The 15,569-nt window shown below is 42.3% G+C and overlaps 1 protein-coding gene across 1 annotated transcript in view; it reads left to right on the top strand.

Annotated features, from left to right (window-relative positions):
• Nucleotides 1-647: 647 nt before the first annotated feature.
• Gtf2a1l (general transcription factor IIA subunit 1 like) overlaps nt 648-15,569 on the top strand; it is a 39,000-nt gene continuing 24,078 nt past the window's right edge. Inside the window, exons 1-3 of the mRNA XM_048416175.3 lie at nt 648-771; nt 3,031-3,132; nt 3,328-3,445. Coding sequence (XP_048272132.1) covers nt 751-771; nt 3,031-3,132; nt 3,328-3,445 — 241 coding nt within the window. The 5' untranslated portion in view covers nt 648-750. The remainder of the gene's footprint in view (nt 772-3,030; nt 3,133-3,327; nt 3,446-15,569) is intronic.

The raw sequence follows: 15,569 nt of genomic DNA, 5'->3' as shown, positions 1-15,569 counted from the left end.
GGACCCAATGTTGAGTGTGTCTAAGGTCAGTGGGTCTCATTTTAATGCCCGCCAGAATCAGCCGGAGAACATTTTGAAGTCACTGTATTCCGGGTCTCTGATTGCCAGCCTCTGATTCAGAAGGGATGTTCACATTTATGGGTCCTCAGTCGTTTGTATTAATTCTTTTACATGACATGACGCATGGGTTGTCTTTGGCGCCTGCTGGCCCAGGCACATGGGTGGCGGCCAGCTGACAAGTTTCTAGAGCCCTATTTTCCTTCGAGCACACAGGTCAGGGTTGGCAGCAAGCATCTTGATGGCTCCCAATTGCATTTTTAACAGGTTCCCAGGTGAAGTTGCTGCTGCTGTTGCCCACACTTCAACAGCTAGTTATAGACGTTTGGCTCTTGTCAGGCCTTTATCACAGCGTGGAGTGCAGCTGTTTAGGGGGGGGCGTGACAAACTGGTAAAAGCAGAAATAACTCACCTGCCTTCTTTCTTCCTACATCCTTCAAAGATGAAGTTGCCCCATCCATTACTGCACAGGCCCCCTTAGTCTGCTAAAGCTGGTTAGGCACCTTACCACACCTATGCCACGCCCAAACTCTATCCCTCCAATCATTAACCTTTTTTTCTTGTCCCGCCTTACTTAGCTCCGCCCCCCAGCGTCCTCGCGGTTGCGCAGCAACGAGCGCCTTGCTTCAAGAGCTGACCTGACTGATCTCTGCCACGCAGGCACAAACGGTCAAGCGCAGAGCCGCCGCCAGCATGGCTTTCGTCAACCTGGTGGTAAGGAGGCAGCACCCTTTAGCCCTCCATGGCAAGTCACAGACTTTGATAGGCACCCGTCTCACCATGGATTAGAGGAAACTGAAGACAGTCACGTGGGCTCTGATTCCACTGGGAAAATTGTGCTTCCCACTCCAACAGAGACTACCTAGGTTAGGGCCTAGAAACTGCATAGGGATAGAGCATCCTCAATCAGGATAATTTCCTCTACGCTCTCTTGACTTTGCTTTTCCCTCCCTCCCTCCCTCCCTCCCTCCCTCCCTCCCTCCCTCCTTTCTTTCTTTCTTTCTTTCTTTCTTGTCGTGTAAAGTAAGACTTTGGATCCTTTCACGTTCTCTCTCACCGCAAACTCCAGCCCCAATTCTCGTTCTTTATTAGGACACGGCTGGTTTGCGCTTTATTACTCCCTAACCTTGGAATAGTAGGCGATGAGATTTGGATTGTTGCCCTCACCATCTTGCCTTTCCTTGTCCTTTAGCTTCTTGATGCATAAATGTGGAACCCACTAACCCTAGATAAGGGTATCTAAAGCTCATACAGTGAGAGTTTACTAGCAAAACAGCCCTGTTAACTCCTCCCATCGAAGTGAAAATCCCAAGTTAAAGGCCAAGACAATATCAACAGATGCACATTTCCCGAAAGAGCGTGAGAGCCAGGATAGGTTTGTGTGTGTGAAATTCCATGTGTATCTATGGGGGCCAAAAGGCTCTGATTTTAGAGACATACTCATGCACATCTTATGGTGCCCTAAGGAGTGTAAAGTACATATACCAGCTTGCCTGAGTGTGACTGTCAGTGCGCACATGTTTTCTTTCAGAGACGCAGGTAAGATGGAGGTTCAGACTATACTTAGTTTTAATAAAGATAACACAAGAGAAAGCAATCTGAAGCTTATGGGTTCTCCTACAAGAGAGACTACATTCAGTACTTATTTTGCTTTTGAAATATTGTGTTTTACTGGCCTCTTTTGGACTGTTGCTGTTATACTCTAAGGGTAGGGCTTAAAAGATGTTTTTAACCCTAGGAGTTTTTCCCTCCAGCTCTTAGAGTGTGATCGTTTAGCTGGGATTAAAATCCAAGCTTAGAAGCCCTTATCAGGGTAGACTGTCTTAGAAGAAGCGACTCATTTGAGGGCACTTACTGTTAATGGGTATGCCTGTGACTGACATTCAGAGGGTACTGATTGGCCTGTTCATAGACTTACCCTGGATCTTTGGAAGGATTAGGTTAAAATACGCTGTCCTGGAGTGAGAGGATTTTTGTGGGAGGCATGAAAAAGCAGTCCATGAATAGCTCAGTTTTCATTTGAGCTGGGTTACGCCATCCAGAATAAAAGCAACTGGAGTTTTGTTTTACCGTACGTCATCTGTGGCCTTCTCCTGGATCAGGATTGTTTGTATAGAAGACCTCGACGGGACACATTTCATATAGACCAGAAAGGCCGAGTATGTTTCACATGCTTCTTGTGCTGTTGGTGTAACCTGTGCCTCTGGGTAGACTTTACCTGATTTTGTTTCATGGCATGGTTTTAGCACCGTTGGTTTCTTCATGCACTTATTGGTGACTGTCACAGAACGTTCGCTGGGACGTAGGGGTGGTTGTGTTTTTACTTGACCACAACAGCCCTCTCTCCACGGCTACTTTGGAAGCAGGGCGGGCTCTGATTGGCCCACTTTTAAGACTTGAAGTTCATTTACATCCCTCTGGTTCTCTAATAGGGGCTGCACTGAGAAAAGGCTGGACTGGAAACAGGGGCTTATTTCCAGCTGCCTCCAATTTCCCTTTCAGAAAGGAACAGGAAGGTTCCGTAGACCTGGGAGATTCCCCACCAGGTGTGGTGTAGTCTTGTGATTGAGCCTTGTGGCTAGGGGCCTCCAGGGGGTGACAGGTGATGGATACAATCTGTAAAGAGCCAAGGCCAAACTGAGAGAAGGGTGTTCTCAGTAACTGTGGTGTTTCCTTCAAACCAAGGACTGGAAAGTGTGTTTTAATGATTTACTTTAGTTATGTGTATATATGTGTAAATCTGCATGGGGTATGTGCACATGCATACAGCCCCAGGAGACAAGAAGAAGCGGCAGATGCCCCTGGGGCTGGAGTGACAGGCAATTATGACCCAACTGACATGGGTGCTGGGAATCAAACCCAGGGCCTCCTCAAGGGCAACAACCGAGCCTCTCCAGCCCTCATCTGCGTGTTTTTAAAGGCAAGTGCATTCTAATTTGAGAATCAAAACTTCTAACAATTGCTTTCGTGTAGCCGAAGCTGTACCGATCTGTAATTGAAGACGTAATAGAAGGTGTGCGGGACCTGTTTGCTGAGGAAGGCATCGAAGAGCAGGTGTTAAAAGACTTGAAGAAGGTTTGTGCTCACGTCTCTCCTGTCTTGTTTTCAAAACCTCATACATGACGAGACTTTTCACCTTTCAGATGTGTTAGTATCTGTTCTTTGTGTTGTCCACTGAAAGCATAAACACTTAAGAAAAAGCCAATATAATATTGGTGTCTTTTAAAACAGTATTGACAAAAATAAAACAGTATTTTTTTTTCCTCTTAGCTCTGGGAAACCAAAGTTTTACAATCTAAAGCGACAGAGAACTTCTTCAGAAATAGTGTCCACTCGTCTCTGTTTACGCTTCAGCTGCCACAGGCTTTACCAACACTGCAGTCAACAGGTTGGTGAGAACTAGTCAAAGACTGTTATGTTTTCAGAATGGATTCCTATTTGGTACTGTTTTTTAGTCTGGATAATTAATGTTCTTAAAGTAGAGAAGGTCTCACTTTGAGATGATTTAATTAGATGAACACAGCATGCATGCTTACTCTAGAGAAACAGTGATGTAGTTGATAGGTTTACGGCGTCCATTGTTACTTCTGAGAAGTGGACTGGGTGTTGTGAGGAGTGCTCCAAATATCACTGCTGAGACACAGGGAGAAAAGTAGGTGTCTGAATGCTCGTGTTTGCTTGCTCTCCTCTCCCCCCTTCCCCTCCCTTCTGTGCACGTTAACAAATCTATTATTGCACTGGAAGCAAAAGAGAGTGAAAAGAATATGGAGATAATTCATGCTACCTTATAATTTTGACTATTAGTAGCAAGGTAGTAGAAAGGGAATAACTATATGCATTTTATTTTATTTTATTCTTGGATTTACTAAATCTTTCTTTTAAGGAAAAATTTTGCCCAGATTTATGTGTGTAATTTAAACTGGTAAAGACTTATAAAAGACCAAACAGACACTAATCCCTCCAGCCTTTCTTTATTCCACTTCTTTCCGATTCCTATAATCCCTAGGCTGCTTGAGTACATATGTCTAGGGATGCACACACAATAGAGCTTATCAGTTTTAGTTAAAGTTGAGTAGAATAGTGTTTGTAAGAATGAAGGGTGATATTTGGACTAGATTAACATTAATAAGTAGATTATTCTTTGTATATTTGGGGATATTCTTTTTTATTTTTATATTATTATTATTATTTTATTTATAAAAGTTTATTAATTTATAAAAGTTTCCATTTCCGCCCCTCCTCCCAACACCCTCCCACTCCCCCCACTCCCTCTCCTCCTCCCTCTCTATCCCCCACAGCAGTCAGGGTTTCCTGCCCCGTGGGAAGTTCAAGTTCCTCCCCCCTCCCTCCAGGTCCAGGAAGGTGAGCATCCAAACAAACTGGATCCCAAAAATCTAGTATATGCAGAGGAAACAAGTCCCAGTGCCATTGTCAATGGCTTCTCAGACAGTCCCCCTGCCAGCCACATTCAGAGAATCTGGTTGGATCATGTGCTCGTTCAGTCCCAGTCCAACTGACCTTGTATCAGTGGGTGAACGCACTCCTCACGGTCCTGCCTTTCTTGTTCATGTTCTCCCTCCTTCTGCTCCTCATTTAGACCTTGGGGGCTCAGTTCAGTGCTCCAATGTGGGTCTCTGTCTCAATCTCCATCCATCAACGGGTGAAGGTTCCTTCTGATCTTGCCGTCCTTGCTCACGTTCTCTTTCCTTCTGCTTCTCGTTTGGACCTAGGGAGTTAAGTCCAGTGTTCCAATGTGGGTCTCCGTCTCCATCTCCATCCATCGCCAGATGAAGGTTCTATGGTGATATGCAAAAAAACAAAACAAAACAAAACAATGACATCTTGAATTTTGCATGCAAATGGATGGAAATAGAAAACGCTTTACTGAGTGAGGTAACCCAGACCCAAAAAGAGGAATATGGTATGTGCTCACTCATAAGTGGATTCTAGCCATAATTAAAGGTCTTTGAGCCTATTATTCGTGATCCTAGAGAAGCTAGGTGAACCTGAAGAAAGGTTCATAATAAGAAGGTGAACCTGAAGAAAATCATGTAGTTATTCTCCTGGAGATTGGAAGTAGACAAGAGTGCCAGGCAACCTTGGGTGCATGGGGGGGGTGAGGGGGTTGTTGGAAGGGGAGAGGGTTAGAGAGAAGGGAGTAGGGGAGGAATGGGGAAAGCTCGGGGGACTGGGATGGGGGGGAGGGAGGAAGGATGGATATGGGAGCAGGGAAGTATATATCTCAACTAAGGGAGTCATTTTAGGGTTTACAAGAGACTTGATTCTAGAGGGGATCCCAGGTCCAAGGAGAGATCCCCAGATTATTCTCTGGACAGAGGAGAGGGTGCCTGAACCGGCCTTGGCCCATAACCATACTGATGAATATTTTGCATATTACCATAGAATCTTATTGTTTTTTTTTTATTGAGCTATATATTTTTCTCCGCTTCCCTTTCTTCCTCTCCTCTCCCCTTCTACCTTCTCCCAGGGTCCCCATGCTCCCAATTTTCTCAGGAGATCTTGTCTTTTCTGTTTCCCATGTACATTAGATCCATGCATGCCTCTCTCAGGGTCCTCTTTGCTATCTAGGTTCTCTGGGATTGTGAATTGTAGACTTTTTTTGCTTTATGTCTAAAAGCTACTTATGAGTAAGTACATATGATAATTGTATTTCTGGTCTGGGTTACCTCACTCAATATGATGTTTCCTAGATCCATCCATTTGCCAACAAATTTCAAGATGTCATTATTTTTTTCTGCTGTGCGGTACTCTATTGTGGAAATGTACCACATTTTCCTCAGGTGAGGGGCATTTAGGTTGTTTCCAGGTTCTGGCTATGACAAACAATGCTGCTATGAACATAGTTGAGCACATGTCCTTGTGGTATGATTGAACATCCTTTGGGTATATATTCAAAAGTGGTGTTTCTGGGTCTCGAGGTAGATTGTTTCCTAATTTTCTGAGAAATCACCATACTGAAATTAAAAGCAGCTGTGCCAGCTTGCACGCCCACCAGCAATGCAGGAGTGTTCCCTTTACCCCACATCCTCTTCAGCATAAGTTGTCATCAGTGTTTTTGATCTTGACCATTCTTACAGGTGTAAAATGGAATCTCAGAGTTGTTTTGGTTTGCATTTCTTTGATGGCTGAGAATGTTGAGCTTTTCCTTAAGTGTCTTTTAGCCATTTTAGATTCCTCTGTTGAGAGTTCTCTGTTTAGGTCTGTACCCCATATCTTAAATTGAATTATTTGTTCTTTTGATGACCAAAAGAGTTCTTCGTGTATTTTGGAGATCAGCCCTCTGTCTGATGTGGAATTGGTGAAGATATTTTCCCATTCTGTAGGCTGTCGTTTTGTCTTGTTGACCGTGTCCTTTGCCTTACAGAAGATTCTCAGTTTCAAGGAGGTCCTATTTATTAATTGTTTTTCTCAGTGTCTGTGCTATTGGAGTTATATTTAGAAAGTGGTCTTCTGTTCCAATGCATTCAAGTGTACTCACTTTCTCTTCTATGAGGTTTAGTGTGGTTGGTTTTATGTTGAGGTCTTTGATCCATTTGGACTTGAGTTTTGTGCATGGCAATAGATATGGATTTCTTTTCATTCTTCTACATGTTGATATCCAGTTATGCCAGCACCATTTGTTGAATATGCTTTCTTTTTTCCATTTGATATTTTTTGTTTCATTGTCAAAAATCAGGTGTTTGAAGGTGTGTGGATTAATATCTGGGTCTTTATTCGGTTCCATTGGTCCTCCTGTCTGTTTTTGTGCCAATACCAGGCTGTTTTCAGTACTGTAGCTCTGCAGTGGAGTTTGAAGTCAGGGAAGGTAATGCCTCCAGAAGTTCCTTTTATTGTACAGGATTGTTTTGGTTATTCTGGGTTTTTTGCTTTTTCATATAAAGTTGAGTACTGTTCTTTTGAGGTCTGTAAAGAATTTTGCTGGGCATTGCATTGAATCTGTATGTAGATTGCTTTTGTAAGATTGCCATTTTTACCATGTTAATTCTGCCTACCCAAGAGCATGGGAGAGCTTTCCATTTTCTGGTGTCTTCTTCAGTTTCTTTCTTCAAAGATTTAAAGTTCTTGTCATACAAGTCTTCCACTTGTGTGGTTAGAGTTACTCCGAGACATTTTATGTTATTTGTGGCTATTGTGAAGGGTGATGTTTCTCTGATTTCTTTCTCAGCCCATTTATCATCTGTGTAAAAGAGGGCTACTGATTTTTTTTGAGTTAATCTTGTATCTTGCTATGTTCCTAAAGATGTTTATGAGTTGTAGAAGTTCCTTGGTAGAATTTTTGGGGTCGCTTATGTAAGCTATCATATCATCAGCAAATAGTGAGAGTTTGACTTCTTTTCTGATTTGTCTTATGTTTGGGGAAATTCCTACGATAATCATGTCTGTCTTGGTGAAGAAAAAGGAATGGTTCAGTCAGCAGCAACAGGGACAGGGACTGAGTGATGCACCTTCACACACGGTGGGACTGCATCGTGCACCTCCACACACAGTGGGACTGAGCCATGCACCTCCACACACAGTGGCTGGAGAACTTCTGTTAGGGACCTCAACTCAGGTAGAGTGGAATCCTCGGCTTCATGCAGGAAGGAGTTTTAGAGTGGGGCAGTTCGAAGCAGAGTGGGGGTCATTAAAAGACTGTGTGTGTGTGCATGTTTGTGTTTATATATGTATGTGCATATACATACATACACATACATATATGTACACACATACATATCCTTTCAGATGAATTTAATTCAAGGTGACACAGCATTCAGAGCAACAAAGATGAACAGCAGGTGCTGGCAGGATCTGAGATTGGATTTACCTTATGATTATTACTTATTTAGTTTTACCAAATGTATTACAGTGTCCAGCAGGCTCAAAGACAGCACTTCATTCTAGCAAAAGGTAGCAAAAAGATGTGACACCACAGTGTCCAGATGTTTAAACAGGAGTGGACAAGGCCACCTCATCTAGGCACAGCCAGATTTCTTGATTCCTCCTTTGGCCAACATTTTTGCCTGCTGCTTTTGCTGTTGGCTTCTCTTTTAATTTCCATCCCCCCCTCCACACCCAGTGCCTTATCTTCTCCACCCATCACCTTGGCCTACTGCAAGGCTCTTTCAGGGACTTCTGGCCACCGTCTGCATGGTGCCTGCAGCCCTCTTCCCAGACGCTGTTCCTGAACCATAGTGTTTTTCTAATTATTTATTTTTATTTTATGTGCATGGGTGTTTTGCCTGCATTCATGCCAACATACCGCCTAAAAGAGGGCATCATGTCTCCTGGACTAGAGTTCCAGATGGTCGTGTGCTGCCACGTGGGTGTTGGGAAGAGCAGCCAGTGCCTTTAGTCTCTGAGCCATCTCTTTAGCTCCTTTGCTGCGTTTCTTGATTCTCAGCTGGCAAGAGGTTTCAACTGTACAATGGGATGAGGCATCTTTTCCCTTATGATGTCTTCTTCTCTTGCCTCACCTCTTCCATTCAAAAATAGTTGAAGTATGACAGTAACATAAAAATGAAGTAAATCGTGCCGGGTGAAATAAAGGTGGTGGCACATGCCTTTAATCCCAGAGGCAGAGGCAGGTGGAGTTCTGTGAGTTTGAGGTCAGTCTGGTCTACAGAGTGAGTTCCAAGACAGCCAAGACTACACAGAGAACCCCTGTCTCAAAAAACCAAAAGGAAAGAAAAAGAAAAGAAAGAAAATGAAATAAATTAGCAAATGAATGTTGAGCTATCAAGCACAGATTTTATCTTACTAAACTGTAAAATATGATATTGTTCTATGAGGGTCAGTCATAGGAGGACCGAGGAGATGGCTTAGTAGTCAGGGCACTTGCCATTCAAGCTTGAGACCTGAAATTTGATCCTGAACCCATGTAAAGACCTGACTTTGACCTTGCAAGCATCTGTTAACCCCAGAGCTGTGAGGGGTAGACAGAGGACTGTTGTAGCTTGCTGGTCTCCAGTTTTGTTGCACATTGAGGAAGGGACTCTGACTCAAGAGGTATGAGGTAGAGAGTAGCCTGTGCAAGTATACACACATGTGCATATAATGCATATGTTCCACACACATGTATATGCAGCTAGCACACACAAACACCAACCATACATGCATATACCACATCTACATATATCACACATACACCACACATGCATGTATCACACACCCACCATACAAATGCACACTGCCACATACACATATACATCACATACACACATGCACTGTCATACAATACACACCTGCATAGCCAGCACACATACCACATGCACTTGTGCACACACCATGTGCATCACACAATCACAGGAGTTTCAATGTGAAGCTGATACATGGAAACATTATTTTATCAGCGATTGTTTCTTTCTCTGTGCTTTCATTTCACACTCTACTTTTGCAAGTCTCAACACACACACATACACATATACACACACATACACACGCACACACTTTTTTTTTTGTGGCAGGCAGGAACCTGTGCTTGAGCTCACTGTTATTGCCCAGGCTGGCCTGGACCTCAGTTACCCTCTGCCCCAGTTTCTGAGACCTGGCCTTACAGGTTTGCACTACCATGCATGGCTAAGACGTCTCCGTTTCCCGGTCACATAACCCTGAAGGTTTTTACCTGAGGTTGGCGAGAAGGTGTGATGTGTAAGGAGGAGGAAATATTTCAGTGCCTCTTATCAAAAACTTTTCATTTTTCTTGTCATTCAGAATTGCAATACTCCATTTTGCCCAGAAGATGGCAACATGACCAATGGTGTAAATCACAGACAGCCTGCCAAAGCCTGACTCTAGCTAGTTTTCACTTGGCACCTCATTTTTTTTTTTTTATTCTGTCTCGGAAGTTAGAATAATAGGAATAATTACATTTAAAATAAGACAGTTTTTCTTATTCTCTTCCTTGAAATTTACAATGCAGAGGCTGAAGAAGAAAGGCGTGCTACAGACCCCGTCCTTGTCTGTCTTCATTTCTGGGTACCCTTCAATAAGAGTCTCAAAATAAATAGCCTCATAAAATTGAAGTACTTCTTAATTGTATCTTCTCATGGTATGCTTTAAAAAGCCTGATTAAAATAGCTTAAACTGCTGCAATCTTTTTTATATCTTTTGATAACAAGCTCAAACAAAATCCATAATTGAGTAAGTCATTTACCTCCATCAACTCTGTTTTTAAAGCCCGTTTTTCCTTTGTTATATATTTTTTGGCTGTATTATTCACTTCTTAGGAATAGCCTGTGTTATCAGTTTTCAACATTTTTTTTTTAAATCACGGGGTTTCTTTACACTCTTAGTAACTGAGGACCCCAAAGAGCTTTTTTAAAATATGGATTTTGTTTGGGAGGTGGCTCAGTGGATAGGCACCTGCTATGCAAGGGTGGGGCCGATTCCAGAATCCTCAGAGAAGCCTGGCCAGTGTGGTAACTACTTAACATTTGGTATTGTTATTACTGTTGTTGTTGTTATTCTTAGTATGTGTGTGTGTACGTGTGTGTGCATGCACACTTGAGTGTATGGAGGTCTGAGGACAACTTTGTGGACTCCGTTCTTTCCATCGACCCTCACATATGTCCTGGTTATTGAATTCGGTTTTCAGACTTGTGCAGTAAGCACCTTTGTCTCTTGAGCCCCATCCCTGGCCCCCATACCTATTTTTGACTTAAACTTTATTCTGTTTTTTTTTTAAATTGGGCAACATGATGTTATGATATACATAGTATTGCTGTAGGTTATGTAAATTAGAGTGTTTATCATCTTTGAGTTAGTCATTTAAAAAAAAGTGTGGCAAGAATCTCAAATCTACATTGCTAGCAAAACCTTCAAATATTGTATAGTAGTAAGAAGGACCCCTGTGTTGCACATCTCCGCTGTAGATGCTAGACACTCTGACCAAGCCTCAGGTCCTGCTCCCCTGCATCTGGTAGCCCCCATTTTATTCTTTATCTCAGCTGGTTTTCTTTTAAAATAAAAGATCTTGACTTAACGTGTGTGTGTGTGTGTGTGTGTGTGTGTGTGCAGGCATGTGCGTGCATGCGTGTGTATACAGGCACATACATGCTAGCGTACACATGTAGGAGTCAAGGGGCACATTTTAGGAGTCAGTTCTTTGCTTCCACCATGTTTCCCAAGGACCAAACTCAGTTGTCGGTCTTGGTGACAAGTTGCTTACTAAGCCATCTTACTGGCTCCCTTTCGCTTTTTAGATTCTAAACATAAATGAGAATACCAACATTTTTCTGGTGTCTGGCATATTTCATTTAGTATGGAGTCATCTAGGTTCATCCATGTTGTAGTGGTGTACAGAATCTCACTGTTAGACTCTCAGAAACAGTCCACATAGGCTTTAGACTGCTTATGTTGCTTGCTTTTTCATTTTTATAAAGCTAGAAGAAAGCCTAGGATGTCACCGTGTCATCCCAGCAGAAGGGCAAAGATGTGAGTTTAAGACCATCTAAGTGATCCTGTCTCAAGGATGTAGGGTGCCTTTTCTCTGCATAATCATCATTACCCCTTATCTCTTCTTGACAATAGACATCCTTATAGGGGTCAGGTGTATCTTCTAAAAAGTTCCATGCTGGTGATAAAATCCAGGCTTTGCATGTGGTAGGCAGACCACCCCCAGTGCCCTACATCCCACCTTTCAGCTCTTTCATTTGTTTTTCTCCGATGAGCAGTGGTGGCAAGCGCCTCTTTAAATATCCAATGACCATTTTTGTTTTCCTGGAAAACATCTGTCCAGATATTTTGCTCATTTTAAAACTGACTTGTTTTTCTACTGCTGACTTCCTTACATATTTTAGATATTCACCCTTTATCAGATAGGTGGCTTGGAGATGTTTTCCCAGCTGCATGCTGCCATTTTGTTGACAGAGCCTCTTGCTGTGCAGAATTCTTTTGTTGTACTCCTGTCACAGTTAATCTTCTGTGTCAGCTTGACTGCATGGAGGGAGAATGCTTGGAGATGACTGGAACCCGCTCTGGCTGTGTCAGCGTGGGCATCCACAGAAATGCTTATCGGATGCGAGAATGTCCATCCTGGGTGTGTACAGCATCCCAACTAGAGGCCAGATCCCAAGGAGGATCGAAGAGTCAGGAGGAGGTAGCTCTCACGCAGGCTTACTCTTTGCGTCCTGGTTGTGATGAGGTGAGGAGATCTGTTCCATCATGTCCTCTCTGCCACCGCTGCTAGCCTTACTTCAGTCTTAACACAATGGATTGAAATGGTGAACCACATCAGTCCATCTTGTTTCTTCTCCTTATTTGTCCTAGTGACAAAGTCTAAGTAACTAAAGTCCCACTTATTCTTGTGAACTTTCGTGATAGCGGCCTAAAGGCTAATTAATGTCAAGGTATTCCCTCTTTTGTCTTCTTCTGGGAGTATTAGGGCTCAGGTGTAATGTTTAGGTCTTCTATTTATTTTGCATGTGAGTTTTTTTTGTGTGTGTGTGTATGCCATAAGAGACAGGTTCAGTGTTGTTATTTTACATGTGAAGATTTAGTTTTCCAAGGATCTTTTTTTCTGAATTGGTTCATGTTTATTGAAGGAAGTGAGTTCATAGTTGGAAACAGTCCTAAAAACTTTAACTAAAGGCATAGGGTAATTTATTACCAATCTTAAGTCCTGGCATGAACTGTGAAAAACTGTTATCCCCATTCATTGCTGCATCAATGCTTGGGTGGTCATGGGAGAGAATAGCAATCAGGAAAAGAGGATTCCTATAGATCAGTAATCTTGTGACACTAAAGATGAATAAAGGTAAGCTTATAAACCACCAAATCATCCTGGAAGCTTAGATAAACCTTAAGTATTTCCTACAGCATACAAGAGATATCTCTGGTATTCAACACTGAAATAATGGCCTCTAATGTCTGGAAAATACACTGTCTGCTCCAATTAATTATATCCATATAGTACACTAAAATGCCAAGTTCAGTGGGAGAAGAGGAATGCATCTTGGAAAAGGAGCATGTGAGGTGTAATAATCAGGGCACAAAAGGAAATAGTTTTCAAAATTTTTGTAGTGAATCAATATTTTGAAAAATCCAACACCAGTTTCAAAGAGATGGTTCTTTACCCCTGTCCCTTTTAGTGTCTTGTTGGAAATTAGTTCATCAAACATGTTTGAATTTATCTTACATCTCTATAAACTTCCCCCAATGATCTAGTCTCTCTCTCTCTCTCCCCGTGTGTGTGTGTGTGTGTGTGTGTGTGTGTGTGTGTGTGTGTGTGTGTTACAGTCATTGGCCAGCAAACTCTAGGGATCCACCTTCTCTGCCCTATCCAGCGCTGGGATTAAAAGTACTGACCTTGCTTGACAGAGAACCTCATGACTACTGTGTATGTCAGGCTAGCTGGCCCATGACCTTCAGGGGACTCTCCTGCCTCTGCCTCCTGTTTCTCCACACCGGCTCTGGGCCTGCATGCACATTTGTCATGTCTGGCCTTCATGTGAGTGTTTAGGCTCCAAGTCCAAGTCCTCATATTTTATTCACAGCAGACTTTTTTTACCTGTTGAACTGCCAACCCAGCCTTGGTTTTATTTTCTCTGGATTGCCTTGGTTATTGAGGTTTTTTTATCGCCTGCTTGAAAATTTTAGATTTTTTTTTCTATTTCTGAAAGGGTACCATTGGAATCTTGATAGAGAGATTGCATAACATTTAGATGTTGCTTTGGGTAGTATGGACATTTTAACAATATCAGTTACTTCAATCAATCCATGGGTAGAAGTATCTTTTATATCTGTCTGCTTAAATAAATAACCTGTCTCTCTCCCTTGGCCTCCTCCTCTTCTTTTCTTCCTCCCTTCGAACTCTGATTCCTCCCCTTCCTTCTTCCTTTATAGGCTCTCACTGTGTGTCTTATCTTCTCTGATTTCATTTTAAAAAGCTTTTTTTTATTAGAGATACAAATCTTTTACCATCTTGATTAAATTTATTCATAAGTATTTTGTTTTTTTAAGATGCTGTCAAATTTTGATTTCTTTTTCAGATAGGTTGTTTTTATTCAGAAATACAACTGACTTTTAAAGATTGGTTTGAATCTAAAACGTTACCAAACTCACTTATTAGTTCTTTTGTGGACTCTATTGTTTTCTGTGTATAGTTTCATACCATTTGCAAATAGAGATAATTTTATCCTCACATTTCTGGTTTGTATACTTTTTTGTCGTTTTCTTCTATAACATTGCTAGACTGTCTGGTTCACTACTGAGCAGTTGTGGCAAGAGTTGGTCCCTTATCCTATGGAAGATCTTGGAGGAAAAGCTTTTAGATCCCCCTGCTATGATGTAGGTTGTCATTGTCATTAAGCAACTTATTGTTTATTTTTCATTGCTTATGTGTCTCTGTATGGGAATAAGCATGTGAGTGCAGGTGCCTGCAGAGGGTGCCTGGTCCTGGGGAGCTAGAGTTACAGACTGTAGGGAGACACCTGGTATGGGTGGTGGGGACTGAACTTAGGTCCTCGGGAAGAGCAGCAAACACTCTTAGTGTTGGGCCATTTCTCCAGTCCCCATAGTCTTTATTATCTTGAGAAAATGTTTTTTGTTTATAAGCTGTTGAGTTTTAAAAATTTACTTATTAATGTATCTGTGTGTGCACAGTGTGTATATGTATGAGTGTGTGTGTGTGTTTCTTGAAGTGTGTGTAGGTCAGAAGACAAATTTTAGGAGTTTCAGGTTGTTTTTCTTCATCCATCCGTGGCAGGGACTTTATTTCTGACATGCTAGCTTGCTTCTGAGCTTGTGGAATATTATTGTTGTTGTTGTTATTTGTGCCTCCACCTCTTACTTGCTAAGAGTGCTATGATTACAGATTGTGCTACCACATCTAGCTTTTTTGTGGGTGGGTTCCACAGATCAAACTCAGGTAGTCAGGGTTGTACACCAAGTGCCTGTTCCTGTTCCTGCTGAGCTAGCTGGCGGGCTTCTTTGTTTGCTTTATTCAAGAAAGGATACAGAGGGTCGACCAGATGGCCTAACAGGTCATGGTGTTTGCCACCAAACCTTTTGAACTGAGTCCAATCCCTAGAATCCATATGATAAAATGAGATGACTGACTTCCACAAGTAGTCTTCTTACTGCCACATGTATTGTGTGGTATGCATGTACACACACACACACACACACACACACACACACACACACACACACGCACGCACACTGTTAAAAAGAAGGCTTTGTCAAGCACATTTTCCTTCCTTCCTTCCTTCCTTCCTTCCTTCCTTCCTTCCTTCCTTCCTTCCTTCCTTCCTTCTTTCCTACCTTCCTTCCTTTCTTCCTTCCTTCTCTCCTTCCCTCCCTCCCTTCCTTCCTTCCTTTTCTTTTTTTCTTTTGTTTTATGAGATAGGATTTCATTGTGTAGCCCTGCCTACACAGTGTAGTCCTAGAACTCACTCTGTAGACCAGGCAGGCCTCTAACTCACCAAAATCCACCTGCCTCTGCCTCCCCAAGCAAGCTCATTTTCTGTAACAACTGAGATGATGTATGTTTCCTTCCATTCTGCTAATATCAC

This window comes from Myodes glareolus, chromosome 6 (assembly GCF_982192425.1).
Source record: "Myodes glareolus chromosome 6, mMyoGla1.1, whole genome shotgun sequence".
Classification (NCBI taxonomy): domain Eukaryota; kingdom Metazoa; phylum Chordata; class Mammalia; order Rodentia; family Cricetidae; genus Myodes; species Myodes glareolus.
Note: the sequence above shows the minus strand (reverse complement) of the source record. Positions and strands in the feature narration are given on the sequence as shown.